Source organism: Terrapene carolina, unplaced genomic scaffold (genome assembly GCF_002925995.2).
Source record: "Terrapene carolina triunguis isolate 2854851 unplaced genomic scaffold, T_m_triunguis-2.0 Scaffold629, whole genome shotgun sequence".
NCBI classification, from domain to species: domain Eukaryota; kingdom Metazoa; phylum Chordata; order Testudines; family Emydidae; genus Terrapene; species Terrapene triunguis.
Window position 1 is genome coordinate 8,293,734 of NW_020664980.1, and position 19,087 is coordinate 8,312,820.

General features: G+C 44.7%; 1 protein-coding gene across 1 annotated transcript in view; it reads left to right on the plus strand.

The window, feature by feature from the left end:
- JADE2 (jade family PHD finger 2) overlaps nucleotides 1–18,803 on the plus strand; it is a 139,019-nt gene extending 120,216 nt beyond the window's left edge. The window contains exons 10-12 of the mRNA XM_026659491.2: nucleotides 4,965–5,082; nucleotides 10,742–10,870; nucleotides 16,688–18,803. Of these exons, the coding sequence (XP_026515276.1) occupies nucleotides 4,965–5,082; nucleotides 10,742–10,870; nucleotides 16,688–17,574 (1,134 nt within the window). The 3' untranslated portion in view covers nucleotides 17,575–18,803. The remainder of the gene's footprint in view (nucleotides 1–4,964; nucleotides 5,083–10,741; nucleotides 10,871–16,687) is intronic.
- Nucleotides 18,804–19,087: the final 284 nt, after the last annotated feature.

Below are 19,087 nucleotides of genomic sequence, written 5' to 3' on the forward strand. Positions count from 1 at the left end.
AGTTTTCCCAAGAGAAATAATGGATGCCTCACTGACTGGGACAAACTGCTAGAAAATGAACTGCGGGTAGCAATCATGCACTTGCAAGGGGATGGACTAGATAATTTAATAGGTCTTCTCCATTTCTGTGGTTCTGTTATCTCCCTCTATCCCTATTTAACAATTTATTTTTAATATTGAAAAAAACATCATGCCATTAGCAAATGGCCATGATTGTCCTCCTGCATTCAGAGCCTTTGAAAAGCATAATAATTGTTTGAGCACAGGGGCTCTCCGTCTTTAATTACCTCACTTACAAGCAGTTGTTTTGTTTGTCTAGGCTGTTATTTACAATTCAGATCCTGGAAGCTCACTGTCAGTGTGAAAATTCATGGACATTAATTCATTGGTAAAGAGCGAGCAAATGCAGAGCATGGGGCAAATGTAAATACATGATGTCTCCCCATTACCACGGGCAATGAAGCTTTCAGAAACAGCCCGTGACACACAGGACTGCTGTTTATAATTTTGGTAGCCACATTAGAGAAGGTGGGGGGGGGGAGAAAGGTCAGGTTTGATGTGTCACTATTAGAGACACAAAGGCTCCTGAACACTTTCAGTCTAGGTAATCTGTGAGTCATACACAAGGTCTGCTAAGTGATTTGGATAGAGCAGATTGGGAGAAAGAAAGAAAGAAAGAAAGAAAGAAAGAAAGAAAGAAAGAAAGAAAGAAAGAAAGAAAGAATTTATTGGTGTGTCAATACAAGTTATTGAAAATTTCCTTGTGGCCAATTCACTTCAATGTCAGTTCCTAGGAACTAACTTTTGTCTCCTAGTTTATTGCCTTCCTCTTGAGCCCCCATCTAGCTGTGGCTTTTGGAAAGTCAGGAGGCTGAGTAAACACTCACTGTCAAGTCAGATTAGATTCCATTAGCATTTTCTGTTTTACAGCAGAGACAATACATTTCCTCTAAAAAATATTGACTCTCTTCCCCGCCCCCCCCCCAAGACACAGCCATGGAGACAGTGTCAGCCTGTCACTCCAACCACAGATACTTCAGGCTGACAAAAACTGCAGTGCTTACATTCAGCACAAGACAAATGTTAGCTGGTATCACTTGGCAACTGCACCATCTTTGCAGGCTGCCGAGGGAATTTTGATCAGTAACCTCTGCATGTGCATCTGACATTTAACCAGCGGCACAGAAGTTCAGATGAGCAGCTTACACATTAGGGACCAAATCCTGCCCTCACCAGTGGAGCAATGGAAAACAGAGAGGATGCCTGTTGCATTTTTTGCTCCAGGGATGCTGCCGGTCAGGGTTGGCTGAGAGGTGTCCTCTGCTGAGCAGGAGCAACATGTGCACCCATTGTTTGCTAGTTAGTGGTTTGCAGCTGATGGCAACTTGTATGGGGGTGAGCATGCCACCTGACTCACAGACCCAGCCCTTGTGGGGACCTGAGCTGTGGGGCTGTGTTTTAGGTGTGGCCAGCTTTCTGTGTCTCTCATTAGAGGGCAGGATTGAACCTGGCACTGGTAAAGATATCAGAGCAAATTCAACTTTGAGTTCCCCACATGCACGTCCATTGAGCTCATCCATTGTAAATGGATAGGTCTTGAGTGGGCTGAGACAGAATATTAATGAGAGCAGAGCTTGGCTCATCAGTGACTGGAAGAACCAGGAAATCAGGTGGGCTCAGGACGGAATCAGAGCTGCGCCTCTGTTTACCTTACTCAGTGTCACTGACAGTGCGTGACAAAAGGCTTGAACCATAAACAAAGTCTTGTTGGAGGAGAGCAGTTATTTTTCACCCTGCACTGGACTGGAAGAGCAAACAGAAGAGGGCTGCAGTTCTTCTGCTTGAGGACTGATCCTGAATTCAGGTGTCAGTCCTGAGCGCTGGAGTCCTGGACATGCACCAGCACAATGACTGTAAGGAAGTAACGTAACACTTGGGCTACTTTTTCCTCCCTCTCCCCTCAGTCTATGGCTGCCTTTGCTTGTGCAGGTTTTTACTTCCCTGTTGAAATTCCTGAAGTGTACAGTACTTAGCGTTTCTCTGGAGAGGGATGGGGAGGTTACAAGTATTGGGACTTCAGGAGAGTGACAGTCCTAGAAGGTTTGGGACAGTTTCGACCTCTTGATGACTAGACTTATTTCTGAAGCTTTGTCATTTGCACACAGAAAGTTTCTCTTGTTTTGAACAAAGTTCTCCATGTTGGACAAAATACACAGCAACTAAAGGCAAATATTTGACTTCTATGAATAAACAACATATAGGATGGTGCAGTGAGCAAGATTCTAGAGTATATTGGCATAACTTTTGTGACGGGTTCCCCCTGGGACGCCACCTGGAACTGGGGTACGGCTGAGCCCGCCTGACCCACCAACCTGGGCTCCCTTTACGCTGTACTGCTGTAACAGTCAATTTTATGAGGAGTCCCTGATTTCAGTAGCTTGTTATGCTAGGTGTGCAAATAGTTTTACATGCACAGTTCTCAAATAAATGCATATTTTGCTCCTATTATTATAATGGTGGGTAACTTCCTCACTGCCTAATCCTGCAGCCCAAACTCATGCAAAACTCCTCTTGATTTCAATAGAACTAGGGTGACCATATTTCCCAAAGGGAAAATAGGACACCCCCTGGGGCTAGCCTGAGCCCTCCCTCCTCCCGTGCACGGGGCTGGCCCGAGGCGCACGTCCAGGGCAACCCCCCAGCCTGCACGGGGCTGGCGGCGCTGCTCGCTCAAGCCCTGCCTGCCCGCAGCCTGAGCCCTACCTCCCCCGGCAGCTGGCCTTACCGCTCCCCATCCCCCCAGGTCCTCCACACCCCACTTTTTGACAAAAGTGGACATTTGTACCACTTGCTGTTGCCAGCTGATGAAGTTGGCAAGAACAAACAGGACAAATGTCCACTTTTGCCAAAAAAGTCGGGATGGCCAGGACAGGGCTTCAAAAAGGGACTGTCCCAGCCAAAACAGGACGTATGGTCACCCTAAATAGAACATATGAATCAGAACTGCAGGAGTGAACCCAGGGGAAAACATACCAGATAATCTTTGGATTTGTACAGTTTTTAAGGCACGTACGGTCCAGAGCCTCAGCTGGTGTAAATAGGCATAGCCCTACTGCAGTCAGTGGAGCTACACTGATTTGCACTAGCTGACAACCTGGCCTGATAGTTGGATGCGCTCCTCACTTTTTGCCTGCCAAGCCTTTACTGTGGTCCTTAAATATCCGCATATAATAAAATCTTTTGCACTTCTATTGCATTTTTTCATCCACAGATCACAGAGCACTTTACAGACATTAACTCTTTCATTATGTCTGTCACAATAGCCATCGCGTTAAATTAAGCAAATCTGTCGACCACAGTGGTTATAAAGCTAATTCCCAAAACCAAAACTGGGTAAATTGGTAAAGCAAGTTACCCCGCCCCGCCTCGCCTCGCCTCGCCTCGCCCTGCTCCCACCTCCAGGGATGTTAGTTACTGAATCCTTTCATTCAGATCAGCAGCATGGCTTAAAGATTATGCCACAACAAGTACTGAAAGTTAATCTTGAGTAATTGTACCAGGATTTGGGTCCAGATGGTCAAGTGTAACTTCCTACATCTCTTGGACACTCTGGACTGAAGCACGGGGAAGCTCTAATGCTGAAGTCCAGACCTTTCTCCTGAATTCAAGTTACTGAACTTTGACTTCAATGGTAAAGGTAAAGATCAAACTTCCTGATATTTTATGTTCAGCAGAAGGTGGCAAATAAAACCTCAAATAAACCAAAGCCTGAAACAATGTGCGCAAAATGTGGATAAAATAGAGTCTGTACATGTGTTGTAGATTAAAGCAAAGGGTCTGGCAAGCATTCAGTGACCAGCATGTCTGTTCACTGTGCACACCTTCCTGTTTGGGGTCTTCACTTGCCCAGGAGTGGAGGGAGGAATCCAATTGTGGATAGTGCCATAACTGCCCCACAGCTTGGGTCCAAAAGGAGCAGCGATGTGTGTCTCTTTCCTGGCCATCAGCAGCAATCGGTGTGGGGATCTGTGCATAGGAGCCATTACTGGGTCCATATGTTGGCCGTGCCCTCTGAATGTCCATGGTTCCCATCAGAGAAGGCCTGCGGAGCAACCTCTCCATGGATGCTGGAGGCACAGCCTCATAGGAGCAGACAGTCCACTGCCCCAGAGCATGGGTGGGAGGAAGAAATCCCAGGAAAGTCCCTTCCCCCTAACATTCTCCATGCGGGGGGCAGCTGTGATATGGCTGCCTGTTCACAAGCGGAGCAGCTAATGCTGCCAGAAGTGTTCCAGACCTCAACGGGGACAAATAGGGATTGGGTGTGGAGATAGCCATGGCCTCTTTCCCTCTTGCACGCTGGCTAGTGTCTGGAGGGCTGTACTGGGAGAACACATGCTACACGTTCTGTGGGTGTAGGATCTGCCACAGGCTGCCCCTGTGTCCCTGGATGCATTGTGCCTTCTGGCCTCTTCACGCATAATAACTCCAGCTACTACCACTTACACAGTGCTCCTGGCCCTCTCCCTCCTGCAAGGCTCAGGCTCCCAGAGCCAGAACTGAAGCCTTTTGCCTCTGTCCCTGTTCTCTGAATGTCTTTTTTGCTAGACCAGGAGTCTGTTGATGGCTCCTATCCTGCAGGCCTGACCTACTCAAAATCACTTGGGCATACCAGAATCACAGCATCACGCATCCGAGCATAAGGTGAACAGACAAATGAGGATAAAAAGAAGAGTGTCTTTGTACAGCGCCTAACATGGTGGGGTCCTGGGGCCTGGTTAAGGGTTCCTAGGCACTACGGTAGAACATAATCATAATACTTGGGATTTCTCTGAGCAACAGAGAAGGGACAGCATCTAGAGAGCCACCTTCGGTCAGCTGACTCTTCAGTAGCACTGCCGAGCAGCTGGGGCTTTTCTCAGAGTCCACTCAGAAAGTGGAAACTCTTTCTTGTGTTTCTGCAGGTTAGAAATCTCTGCTACATGGTGACGAGGCGGGAGAAAATGAAACACTCCATTTGCAAACTTCAGGAGCAGATCTTCCATCTCCAGATGCAACTGATCAAGAAGGATCTTTATCCAGGTAGATACTTCTGCTAATGGCTTGGGAGTACTTGTCATCACAGATGCTTCCAGTTCCATCATATAATATGAAACACTCATATCCAAACCTGCGCACGTGGAAGCAAAAGTATCACCAGATTAGGTCTTTTCTTCCTTTTTTTATGTTGATAAACGTGTGGTTGAGCTATCTTGTGGAAAATATAGCAAATTATAGATACTTGGGAGCTTATGCCCTGCCCAGGGTAGGCTTGTGGTAGAGCACAGAACTGGGGGTCAGGACCTGGGTTCAAGCCTCTGTTCCACCACAGACTCACTGTGCCACCGTGGACAAGTCATTTAGGCCTCAGTTCTGCCCTCTCATAAAAGTCAGTAAGAGTTTCACCCTTTAAGTGAGGGCAGAATCGGGACCTTATCTTCTCTGAGTCTCAGGGAATGTCTGCGCTAGAGTTGGAGGGGTACGTTCCAGCTCAAGAAGGCATACCCAGGATAGCTCTGATCGAGCTATGTGCTAAGAACAAAGTGTAACCGTGGCAGCGTGAGGGGGCTACCCACCCCGAGTCTGATCCCATCTGAGACGATAGGTATGTGCTCAGGGCGGCTAGCCCCTCCTGGCGTTCTCACTGCCACTACTACACTCCTGTTTTTAGCACACTAGCTTGATATCTGCTCAAGCTGGAATTTACACCTTACATCTCCAGGGTATACACACCCTCAGTTTCCCCAACTGCAAAATGCGGGGAGGGAGGAAGAGAATGATCCCTCCTCCTCCTTCCTCACTTGCTTTGAAATCGACAGGTGATCAAGCACTGTGCATTTTGAGTGTTCTGATTATTACTGTTTTATTAAGAAGAGGGAAGAGTACATTTCCTACCCTGACTCTGCTGAGAGGCTGAGATGGTAGTTTTCACTGACCCTATACAAAGTAGATCTGTATCACCTCTGGGTAGTAAACGCTAATCATTTTGCTGGATAGTAAAATTAAGACATCAGTCTGGCCTGCAGTGAGATGCTGTGACTGGAGCACATTGTTCTGTTCCAACTCCTCCTCATCCTGTTTGGATGGTGATTACAAATGCTGGGTGCAAGGCTAGAGAGGTTGGTGTTTTTAGTTGTGGCATCTGGCTCGTTGGTGTGTTTTAGTAGCAGTTGCATTGGCTTCTTTTCAGTTGCCTCTGGCTCTGTTAAGAATCAAAGGTTAAGCTGCTGATGGAATGTCTTTTGCTCCTAGATGCCATCTCATTTTAACACTGATTGTCTGTAATTCACTCGGCTATACGTATCTATTAGCGGAAAACATCATGCACACAGTACGGGAAGCACTTGGCAGCATTTTATTAAATAGCGAATATAGAATTAATTTCTTTCTTTTTTTCTTTGATTATTATTTTTTAAACATGCAGTGGTTGAGCCCACATCTCATAAATTCCTCTTCCTTTTTTCAATGGCAGTACAAGACTCAAAAACCAAGGCTGCATAACAGTTTTTCCAGAAACAGCATCTGGCTCTTTGGCAGACTCCTCCGCCAGTTGTTGTGTTTGTGGCTTTGGAGTTGCTTCTGAAGCCATCACGTGTTTGGGGTTTCTTAGGAACTGTCTGGACTGCACTTTCCCTTACCAAAGTTTCCTTTGACTCAAGTTTTGAGTCTGAGAAAGGTGGTGTTGAAAAGTTTGTGACTTTGATTCCGTGCAAATTTTTCGTGGTAGCCTGACCCGGACTGCTCTATAGTGCAGAGAGGAAGATCCAGTAATCATATACAGTATGGCCTAGTCAGAGATGGGCCCAAGCCACAAAAAGTCTGATACTGGGTGAGGCTGACCAGCCATGACACTGATTATCTTCAGTGGAAATTTCAGGTGTTCTGCACTTCTCAGAATAGGACCTACCTTTTGGATCCAGATCAAAACTATCCCAAGGTTGTGGGGAAGTTATGCCCTGAGTCTTTGAGTGGGGCCTATTTTACATAGAGGGCCTGATTAGTAGAGGTACTGAGTGTTGAGCACTTGCTGATCCCACTGGGACTAACTCTGATAACCTTTATTGAAAGATACCTTACTCCATAAGTGATCACATGGCAATTAGTGAAGCAACTTGTTGACATCGTGAATAAGAGTAGAAGAATCATAGGGTTAGAAGGGACCACAAAGGTCATCTAGTCCAGTGGTTCTCAACCGGGGTAAATGTACCCCTCAAGGTACCCAGAGGTCTTCCAGGGGGTACATCAACTCATCTAGATATTTGCCTAGTTTTACAACAGGCTACATAAAAAGCATCAGCGAAGTCAGTACAAACTAACATTTCATACACACAATGACTTGTTTATACTGCTCTATATACTATTCACTGAAATATAAGTACACTATTTATATTCCAGTTTATTTTATAATTATATAGTAAAAATGAGAACATAAGCAGTTTTTCAGTAATAGTGTGCTGTGACACTTTTGTATTTTTATGTCTGATTTTGTAAGCAAGTAATTTTTAAGTGAGGTGAAACCTGGGGGTATGCAAGACAAATCAGACTCCTGAAAGGGGTACAGTAGTCGGAGAACCACTGATCTAGTCTAACCCTATGCCAAGATGCAGGATTTGTCATGTCTAAACCATCCAAGAGAGATGGCTCTCCAGCCTCCTTTTGAAAAGCTCCAGCAAAGGAGCTTCCCCAACCTCACTAGGTAGTCTGTTCCGTTGTCCTACTGTTCTTACAGTTAGGAAGTTTTTCCAGAGATTTAATCCAGCTTGTTGACTTTATTTTGAGTTGTGGGTCGTAAGCATCCCTCTAAAGTTAGGTGCGCATCTACAAAGTTCAGGGTATTCTGACCAGAAGGGTTGCTTTGAACCTTTACCTACTTTGAAAGTAACAAGATTTCCATGGGACAGCATTTGAAGTCCAGAAATAAGAACTGCTCTGAATGACTTGAAGGAATGAGGAATTTTACTGCTGTAAAATTGTAAGTGTTCAAGCTTGTATCTGAGCAGTATTTATTGTTTGCTTAAAATAAATGGGAATGACTTTCAAATGGACACTTTATCATGATTTTATTTCCATGGGGGAAATTAAGCCAATCTGAATAGTAAGCCATGAGATGCAGATCTCCACAGCTTTGTTCAGCTAAGGAGAATGAAGGATAGTACCAAAATGAAGCTCTAATAAGTGAGTTGAATAAATCAGTGATAATAGCTTCCCTCAAGAGAAGTCAAGTGCTTCCCCATGTAGATAGGATGGCTCGTAGTACAGAGAGGATTGGGGTGCAGAGTTGTCCGTTTCTGAGACCGTTTGATTATTTGCCTATTCTTCTACTGCATTGGCTCCTACTACACAAGTTAGCACACGGTAGCTCGGACATCTGTATGCTTCCCTGAGACCCCCCGAGCTCAGCTTTGTTTCTGACAGTAGGACAGCCTTTTGTAGTGTTATGAGCCAAATCAGTAGAGTTGCTTCAGGTGGCAGTAACTACTCTCCATTTCATTATGGTACAAGAGAGGCACGGTTTTAAGGTCCAATCCTATAAAATGCTGTTGGCCTCCATAAATTGCTGAGCTGCTGTCGACCTCAATGGCAGTGGAGGATGATCAGCCCCTGGCAGGACCAGGCTCTTGGAAAATTTGTTGTTCAGTTTTACGACACGAAATGATTTGCAAGTGGAGGAGAAAATTTGTCTCCTAATATTTTCTCACCAGTATTTCCTCCCCTCTGACACTTGATTTCATTGGCCGACACATCAATAACTTTTGGGGGGAAAGCAAGAAATCTGTATCACTCTTCCCGATTGAGTGCAGTTGCTGATTATTATGGGGCATGGCAATTAATCAACACAACCTGGTGGAGTTACCCCATAGGCACGTTTGGCACACTGTATTTTTGGAAGAGTCTCCTCCTAAAACTCCTAACTTGGAGGTTCATTTTCCCATTGATGAGTGATCATTTAGGCAGGAGGTTCTTATTAAAGCTGTTGGGAATTACCCACGTAAAACTACCCCTCTTCTATCTCACATATATGTCTTGCATGAAAAGTCAAGTTGACTCCTGACTGTGAAATGTGGCTGTTATTTTGACAGGCTCCTTTTGAAAAGGTAACATTCATATTTCTGTTTAGAACCATTGTGATGTCTAAACAAAGTCATATTTTTATTTGTAAGTCAGGTGAAAAATGTGTCTGTTTGGAACTTCCCCAGTCTTCTGGAGTTATTTGGCAGGAATGTAGTATATATCAATGTTTATTTTCTTTCTTTCTTTCAGTGAGTCCATTGCTCATGAAAGATCCTGGATTGGCAATCCTGGAAATGTAAATCCTCTCTTAATCCAGACCCACAGATATTCTCAGGCAGCTGTAATGCAAACTCCACCACTACATTTCAGCCTAGAGAGACTACCTCTAGAGAGAGAGGAGACTTCAGCCTCCATGGCCTCTCTGCTAAGACTGCTAACAAATCTGATGGTGCTTTATATGAAGCTGATACCTTCCACCGATCACTGCATAGATCTCTTAGAATTATTGCTCAGTTGTCATTTTACAGCCATCACATAGTAATAACTTTTGGTCAGTGCCAACTTGGGTCAGCTTCAAGCTAATGATCAGATTACGGAAAGCTAGAAATCATATTTCCAATTCCTTCAGCCATCCAGGCTCCTACTTTTGCTTTTAGGGCCCTGTTCTTTCCCCACTGAAGGTAGTAGGAGATTTAGCATGAGCTTCTGCAGGTGAAGATTTGGGCCCTTAATATATAAAAAGCTTTGAGTATTTCACCTAGTAATACAAATTGTCCTTTTCAGAGGGTACATCTTAATCCTGTTCCCCCAAGAAGAATAAATCCAGTACATATGCAAAACCATTTAGTATATATTGATTTTTAGTTGAATGTCCAAATAGCTGTGATTTATATTCCTGGTTTTCAATAGGCAGTTTTCAATAGCCAGGTCTCTCCCACTCGGTTTAGTTGGATTTTATGCAGTGTTTAGGTGTTAGAGTTTTGTTTTTTCATTGTTATACAGTGTAAGCAAGGGTAGTTATTATATCCAAAAGATCAAATCAAGACAGGTCTGCTTAAAAATGCTGCCAATAAGATCTTTGTCAGACTTGTTTTGCGACCTTATACCAGCAATGGAAGAGTAGGTTGATAAGCACTTTGTATTTGCCTGTAGTTTACATTGCAAATTTGCATTATACAACAAGCTGTAAAGTCTGGAACTGCCTCAGTCTTTTGGAGTGTTCCTATGTAGGGGTTTGGTTTATAAGCACTGCATTCTCAGAACTGAAATCTTGGTGCCCAAAGGCCTTGATCCAGCAAAGCACTTAAGCAAGTGCTTAATTTTAAGCAAATGAGCAGTCCAGTGATTTCAGTGGAACCACTTGTGTTTAAAGTTCAGTTTGTGCTTAAGTGCTTTGCTGGATCAAAGCCCAAATTTCTTCTTTATACAGTCTCTGGGACTGAAAACCTTTCCTTAATCTAGAGCTCTGTAGTGTCCACTTGCCCAACATGGCGGTACACCTATCTCCTTTGCAACTCTTGACCCAGATTTGCACTAGAGCCTGCTATTGTTTCACAGAAGGTGATTAGCAAGGATTCTTCCAGTTCTTAATTTCATCCTTATCTCAATGCTCCTGAATGCTCCAAAGTGTTCATCATCATGTTCCCTAGTTACGTGAGCTCACATTTCTTTTTATTTGAAAAAAAAACAGAACAAACTGGGAAGAGAACAAAGGGAAAGAAAAGTGACCCCAAAAGAAAAGGAAGAGATGGTAGAAAAAGTAGCCCTGAGAAGAAAGAAAAAAGGAAACCAGGGAACGACTCAGTCTTGGGACAGCTGGGTAAGTCTGACTGTGAGAACACAGCACTGAAATATACTGAGTGCAGACGCCAAAGTCATAAAGTTAAAGGAATTCCAAAGGCTTCCCTTATGGGGGGGGGGGTGTTAAATGTAGTGCTTAATGCCACAGATAGCCCTAGAGCCTAGGCCAGGGGTCTCAAACTCAGATGACCTCGAGGGCCGCATGAGGACTAGTGCATTGGCCCGAGGGCCGCATCACTGACACCCCCCCTCGTTGCCCCCGGCCCCGCCTCCACTCCACCCCTTCCATGAGGCCCCGCCCCTGCCCCGCCTCACCTCTTCTCGCCCCTTCCCTGCCCCCATTCCAACCCCTTCCCCGAAGTCCTCACCCCAGGGAGTGCAGGAGGGGGCTCAGGGCAGGGAGTTGAGGTGCAGGAGGTGTGCAGGGTACGGCAGGGAATTGGGGTGTGGGGTGCAGCGGGGGCTCAGGGCAGGGAGTGCAGGAGGTGTGCAGGGTGTGGCAGGGGGCTCAGGGCAGGGAGTTGGGGTGCAGGAGGGGTGAGGGGTGCAGCAGGGGGTTGGGGTGCAATGTGTGGCAGGGGGCTCCAGGCAGGGGGTTGGGGTGCAGGAGGGGTGCAGGGTGTGGCGGGGGCTCCAGGCACAGGGTTGGGGTGCAGGAGGGGTGAGGGGTGCAGGGTGTGGCAGGGGTGAGGGGGAGGGAGCTGGGGTGCAGGAGGGGTGTGGGATGTGGCAGGGTCTCTGGGCAGGGGGTTGGGGTGCAGAAGGGGTGCGGGGTACAGGCTCCCGCCCGGCGCCGCTTACCTAGAGTGGGGTGGCAGCGCCGCGCCCCACGGCCAGGGCAGGCTCCCTGCCTGCCTGCCCTGTCCCCGCTCTGCTCCAGGAAGCAGCCGGAGTCCCTGGGGGGGGGGGGGGGGGGGGGGAAACGGCGCCATGTGCTGCTCTTGCTGCTCCTCCAGGTACCTCCTCCGAAGCTCCCATTGACCGCGGTTCCCAGTTCCCGGCCAATGGGAGCTGCAAGAGCACGGAGCCCTCTACTTGCCTCCCACCCCCCTGCTCAGGGCTGCAGGGACATACAGTAGTTCAGCTGCTTCAGGGAGCAGCGCGGGGCTTGCGGGCGACACGGGGTAGGTGGGGGGGGAGAGCGTGGGGAGCTTGGCGGGCCGCACGAAAGAACCCCGCGGGCCGCGTGTTTGAGACCCCTGGACTAGGCTCTCTTGCTTATCCACATTGGAGTTACATCACAGACATTGGCTGTGTGAGCTTCCTTACACTGCTTCTGCCCTGTACTGGAGGGACCAGAGTACACTAACCCCCACCCTGACACTGTAGATGAGGTCCTTTGTCTGTAGGCTGTCAGCTAGTGGCACTAAAACTTATGAAGTATTCAGCTATCAGGCTGAAGGGTTGAACTCCAGCTGGAAGAATGCATTAGAATATTGCAATGAGAAATAGTGATTTTACTTTCTGGCAATGTAATCTGACTTCTCCACTCTAGTGTAGTGTTCATTCTCTGAATAGTCTGCACCATGCGTCCTGCTGCTGCTTGTGAGTAAACTGCATGGGCCATGTGTTTTAGTTCAATGCATGCTGCTCTGTTCCTCTATGCACCCTCCATCACAGGAATTCGTTCGGCCAAGTGGCTGCTGCTGGCAGTCCCAGACCAGCCAGGAGATGGATGCAAAGTGACGCTGCTTTCTCAGCACTATTTCCAGTCTTTTTCCATGTCATAAAGGGCCTGATTCTGCCCCCATTACTGTCATTCTGTGCATTATGTTGCTATATAACACACCACCCAGCCCACCATCAAAAATAACCCTCTGCTACATGGCAGGGGAAAAGACCTAAAGAAAAAGGGCTTTTTCAACAATTCCCTTAGCAACCACAAATGATTTCTTGTAGAATTTGATCTCTTTCCTACTTTCTGATGTTGATTAAGTGACATTTTTAATTCCACTCCCGCCTTGTGTCAGATTACTGTGGCCAGGTGCAGAAGGTTGACTGGATCACCAGCAAGCAAGGGGTTAATTCTATGTTCAGCTCTCCCACAGGTGTAATGGCCTAGCACTGGACCTGACAGCCCAATCAGCAATTCAGAGGAAAGCCAGGGAACACTATAAAAATAACTCCCTGGCCCTAGAAAGGGAAAGAACTTCTGGGGGAGGGGATTGGGTTTGGGGCAGGGCAGGGGCTTAGACCTGGTTTTCTCTTCCCTTTTCTGTTAATATAAAATCCTGTTTGTTTTTTCTTACCATTTGCTAACTCTGAAACTGAAGCCTTAGAGGAGGAATTTTACTTAATGAAGGACATTCTCTGTTACTATTTAGATCAGCTGTCCCGTTCCGCTAGCTTAGAATGACCCAAAAGTCCTTCCCTTGAGACAGCTCCCATGATGCCTTGACATGTTGTGAAAAGCCCCCTGTAAATTTTAGTTATTGTCTGGAACACTCATTTTTTCCCCCCCTTAGGCATATCCTACACCTACAGCAGCAACTGATTTAAATCAAATAGTTAATTCTGTGCTGATACTTGGCAGAAATGTTTTCTTATTCCTTGTGAAATGGAGATACTGGGCCACATGTCCTGCCATCATTTTGAAAAAGAAAGTGTTGAAATCTTTAAAACAATGAATGATACAAACCTCCTCACAAGAATAACAACTATAGACATGAATCGCTTCCTCCACAACACAGTCCCAGTGACCTCTCCCCTAACCCATCTGTAGTTTCCTTTTAAAAAAGAGAAAAAAATACTCCATCAAAAATCTGCCCTTTTCTCATCCATTTTATAAATAAGACCAATGTTTTTATTATTTTTTTACAATTTATTGAGAGAGTATTAACAGGTTTACAAATCCTTGCCATGTAAATATCAGAAACCAGACAATCATTACAACAGGGAGCTTTTCTTTAGAGACATTTTGGAGGAATATAGTCATCAGATCTCTCTATTTAACAGGGTGTTCCCATAGTACACAGTGAGCATCGTTACAACTGCTCACATGAATGAGACCAGTTTTTAATGTACAATTCCAGTGGGTTTCAGTCATAGCAATTAGAACAGGGACACACCTGTGCTATTAGGATCTCTTTGTTTTCTTCCCTCTGCCAGTGCAGAAGTGTTCCCTCCCATACATTTTAAAGGCACTTATCTATCTACTTTTAAAAGTTCTAAGTAGTGGTGACCTCCACCACTTCTCTTGAGAGCTATTCCACACGCAGGCAAACCTCAATACTAGGAAGTTTTTCAACCAAATTCTTCCCTCTTTTACTTCTAGTTAGTCCTCTTTGTGCTACTCCAAATAATTCCTCTCTGGTAGTCACTCCTTTCAAGTATGAATAGATGGCTCTAATGCCTGCGCCCTTCTGTCATCACTGAATCATACACATTTAGCTGCTTTAAACTTTCCTCATCAGTCAATCCCTCCAACCCACTGATCGTTCTTGCTCCAGTTTAGCCAGTCTCTTTTGTACCTAATGAATGCAGTCTACCAGGTGCCAGTGGGAAAATCCATCTACAGCACCAATGGCAGGATATGACTCAAGGCAAAAGAACTCTGTAGCATGGACTTTACTAGGCGTGATTTTGAAGATCAGTAGGTCCATGTTGCACAGACCTGATTTTTTACAGCACAGACTGTTATCACACTTTCACTTTTCTCTAAGAAATTAAATAGCATAATCCAATAATTGTCTCCAGGTGCAAATCCTCTTCTCTGTAAGGATTTACCAAATTCTTAGGATCAGATAAAATTAGTCCAGTCTGTTACAGTAATATGAACATGAAAAGTAACAGCTTAAGAATAGGAGTGTCTACAGTGTTATTTCAGAGCTGCTGGGAATAGATTAAAACCGCTCTCTGTTTAATGACATCATAGGATATAGACACTTTTATCACTGCCTGTCTTTAGAAATTTGGCTAAATCATAAGTAAATACTCAGACCAAATCCTGAGGTTCTTACGCAGTCCTTAGCCCAACCTTCCACTGACTTCAATGAGAGTTTAGCCTAAGTGAGGACTTCAGCCCAACATTTGAAACCTCAAAGCCAGTATGAAATGCTGTCAGCTCTGTTCCTGTTTTGATGGGTGTGCAATGGCTGTACAACTGCATGTTAAAGTCAATCAGCCTTTTTAAATTTGAGGAAGGTTTCTGTACTAATATTTGCTTAGTCCAAGCGCAGAGGTACTTCTGCGAAAGCATCGGTGTCACAGGCAGTCAAAATGAATGATCGAAGGCAGATATTTATTTGAGGAAGCTAACACTGTCTCTAATATAGAGCGATGGACATATACTGCACATTAAACCTCGGGTCTTACCTTATGGCTTAATGGATTGCTTACCAGCATGACCAGTTGGTCTCTCCTTTATACTCCGCCCCATAACAAGAGAACTAAGGGGCCACTCCAGTGAATGAATACTGAATACATCTGCAGCACTTCAAGGAAACTTTGCTTCATGCAATATATAATCAACCTTCAAAATGCGCTGCCACAGATGGGGGAGTCGGATAATATATGAAAAGGGTTCTCATTTTTATGACCATTAATAACTTTTATAGTTATGCAGCTCTGGTGAGGACTATCGTACACATGCTTCAGGGTACTCATGGAGCATTGAAGGGTCAGGCAGGAGTTTTTTCCCCACTCTGTCCATCATTTCCACAAATGATGAGACATCTCATGGGGGATGGGGTTTGACTTCTGAAGCATTGGATGCTAGCTAGTGACAGAGGCCAGTTGATCTGAGCTGTGTGGCAAATCCTACTCATGCTATTATATATCTCGGGTAGGTGGTATAGTCTTTGGGGCGAGGCCCATGTCTTTGTGTCTGTGCTGTGAAACATACTTTTGGGGCTCTCTAGAATTATTAATCATAAGCATGATCATCAGTTTTCACTTATTCCGGTTCTGATAATATTACATTCACACTGGTGTGATCCTAACCAGCTATCAGTGCCCATATAGTTGAAGAAGAAAATTAGAATAACTGTTTAAGCAGCTAAAACATAGTATGTAGAACCAGTGATGTTGTTTGTGTTTTCCCAGCAAAGGGGAAGGCAAGAATCCAGCCAAAGACCTTCCTTACCTAACTACCCATATAAAGCTTATGCCAGGAGGGTGTTTCTACCCCAGCCCCCATGTAAGTGTTCTGTCCTAGGGCTCTCATCAAGCCAAAGCAGCGGCCTGTAGAAGCAGAGTTCTCATAGCTGAATTCATCCAGCCCTTCGTCTCCTGCCCATTCTTCAGGGTTTCCTGCATGGGTTAGCACTATAGCTGAAGGAACTGTAATAATCCTGTGTGGCCAGATACCAGGGTGTTTCAGTCCTGTTCTCCCCAATCACCCAGCCTTCACAATCTTCTCAGCCTTGCTAGTTAAAGTTCTGTGCGTAGTTCGTCTTGAACACCATATAATCTACCCTAACACACTGTAGGTCTTTGTCCCCCTTCTAGTAGCTAGACCACACATAGAGGAATATGATTTGGCTCTTGGGCCTAGTCCTTTAATTTATGCAGTCAAAGCTCATGCTTTTCGATCCGAACATCCCAGGTTCAGTCCTCATAGATGTCCAATCTGGGGGCAATGTTATAAGTGGTGGACGGTGTAGGTCGCTATCATGTAAGGTATAAGAATACTCCAAATTAACCATTATTACCTGAAGTAAAGTATGCTTGCCATTTACTCACACATTACATGCTGTATGGTGCATTACAATAGACACTGGAGCCCCTCCATGTTTGCCGAATACCAAAGAATTGTTCCAGGTTCCTTACTGCAGTTTATAGTTTTGACACTGAATGATTCTGACTTCTAAGACAGTTGTCCTTTTTATTTTTACAGGTTTGTCAACTTCCTTTCCCATAGATGGGACCTTCTTCAATAGCTGGTTGGCCCAGTCAGTTCAGATTACCACTGAGAACATGCCAATGAGTGAGTGGTCCTTGAACAATGGCCACCATGAAGACAACACTCCAGGCCTTTCAGAGGAGCTTTTACAAGATGAAGAGACCTTGTTAAGTTTTATGATGGATCATTCCTTGAAGTCACCATTCAAGCATAGTGATGCAACAAAGAAAGTTAAAAACAAAATGAGAATGAACACTAAGAAAAAACTGTCAAGAAATGACTTGAACACAATCTTCAAGAGTCACCAAGAGGAGGATTCAAATCAGTGGACTAACAACACGAATAACTTATCAAATGATACCACAGAGCCCTTCGCCCATGATGCAAGACCTAGCAAATCAGAGAAAGGAACGGTGAAACTTCACATGGACCGCAAAGGAGCCAGTGAAATAAAAAAGACAGCTAAGAAGGGATCTTCACATCCTGTTCCAAAAGCAAATGATTCTCATGCCTCATTGTGTCTGAGAAGCTCCTTAAGCAATGAGGAGGAGACAGTGAATTGTACTCAGTGTGAGTCCAGTTCTCTGACTAAAGTGCCTGACTCAGTAGGTAGTCTGAAAACGGTAGTGAGGTTCAAATTACCAAAGGAGAGCAGAGGGACTAAGAGGTCACAGATCCAGAAGCCTGACACCGTTAACGGGCCTCCAGTCAGTGAAAAGTCAAAGGTCATCTTGCATCATTTTGACAATGAGACTGATGGCTACTTTTCTGATGCAGAGATGAGCGACTCCGACATGGAATCCGGTAGTGGCAGAGTGCAACATAACCAGTTAGATTCAGGAAATGAGGATATTGTCAGAATGAGTATTTTGGCATCGTAACTCCACCAGATTTACCAACTGTGACAGTTCTATGAAGCCTAAACCCAGTTACAACTGCCATGTTCAATTTTTGCCTGGTATCATAACAAAGGGGTTTTTTAATATGTATATATAGTTTAAAATTCAGCACTGTTGTCTTTCTCTTCTCTATATGCCTGAGATACAGCTTAACCATCACCAACATAGATTACTGTAACAGTAGTTGTCCCTTCTTAGTTAACTTGCATATCCCAGTTAAAAGAAATGCAAGCATGCGCATTAAGGGACTTGTGCTTGCAGGCAATGAGCAAGACATCCTAGATTCTTAATAAAGAGGTTTAATTTTGCCAGTATCCGTTGTTTCTGCAGGGATGACAGTTTTATGGGCATTATTTAAAGACAGACAGATTTCATGCTCTGCCTGGGATTATTGCCCCTGTATGTCAGGGTATTGGGGTACTATGAGAACCACCTACACACACAGAACTTACTGAAAAAGTCACTATCTGTCCGTGTGTGTGCGCGCGCACAAGGAAGTAAAATAAGCGATACTAAAATATTTTTTTTTTAAAAAGCACAAAAAGCTTATTTGAAGAAAGCACTTATGGGTGGAGGAAAACAACATTCTATTTATATTTTATTAAATCCTGTGTTTTTTCTCACCTTCCAGTTTGATCAGAATCCGTCCAGGGGCCAAGAACCAAGATTTAGCCCTGCCACTACATCTGTCAGAGATAGTCGGCAGCACTGTAAACAGTCATCAAAGGCTTTCAGTAGATAGAAGAGACACATATCTGTGTTAGAGCTGCAACGCTATCTACAAATATTCCTCCTGAGTAGCTCTGGGTATTTATTGATGTGTAAACCTCGGAGGTCCTTTGAACCCTTTAAGGTTATTTGAAAATTTTAAGTGATTTACTCAGGTTAATTGATTAGCCTTTACCAAAACATTTGGGCCAAAATGGAGCGGGATGGAGAGGGGAAAAATGTCTTCAAAAACAGGAGGGTTGTAAAATATCAAATCAGTTTGGCAAAAGAGCCGATGCCAGCACTTCATCTTTAATGGTTGAAATTACATTCAGTTGTGCTGGGAGCTGTACATTCGAGCCCTGTGGGACTATTTTTAACCCTGGTTCCGTCCTGCCCTGCAACACCCACTCCCTCTTGCTTCCGCTATTATGGCAGTGGGACCCACAAGATCCCAGTCCCACTGCAGGGTTCTATACTAGTCCCACGCAGGGCTCTATTGTCATTTAGAGGAAATTAAATGATTTGCCTTTATCATTTTGTTCTACTAAATACCGTAACTAAAACAATAAATTTATCCCTCCCCATCCTTTTTTTTTATTCTTTGAATCCTAGTTACAAGCTGTTGACTTGATGTAGGAGGGTGATTCACAAAAGCTGACATTATAAATATTATAATAATTTAATGCATAAAATGTCCCCTATAAGCCTTAAATGTCGTTTAAAAGCCCATGTTACCTATGAGTCAGGCGAATTTCCATGTTTGCACTTAATTGCACCATTATTT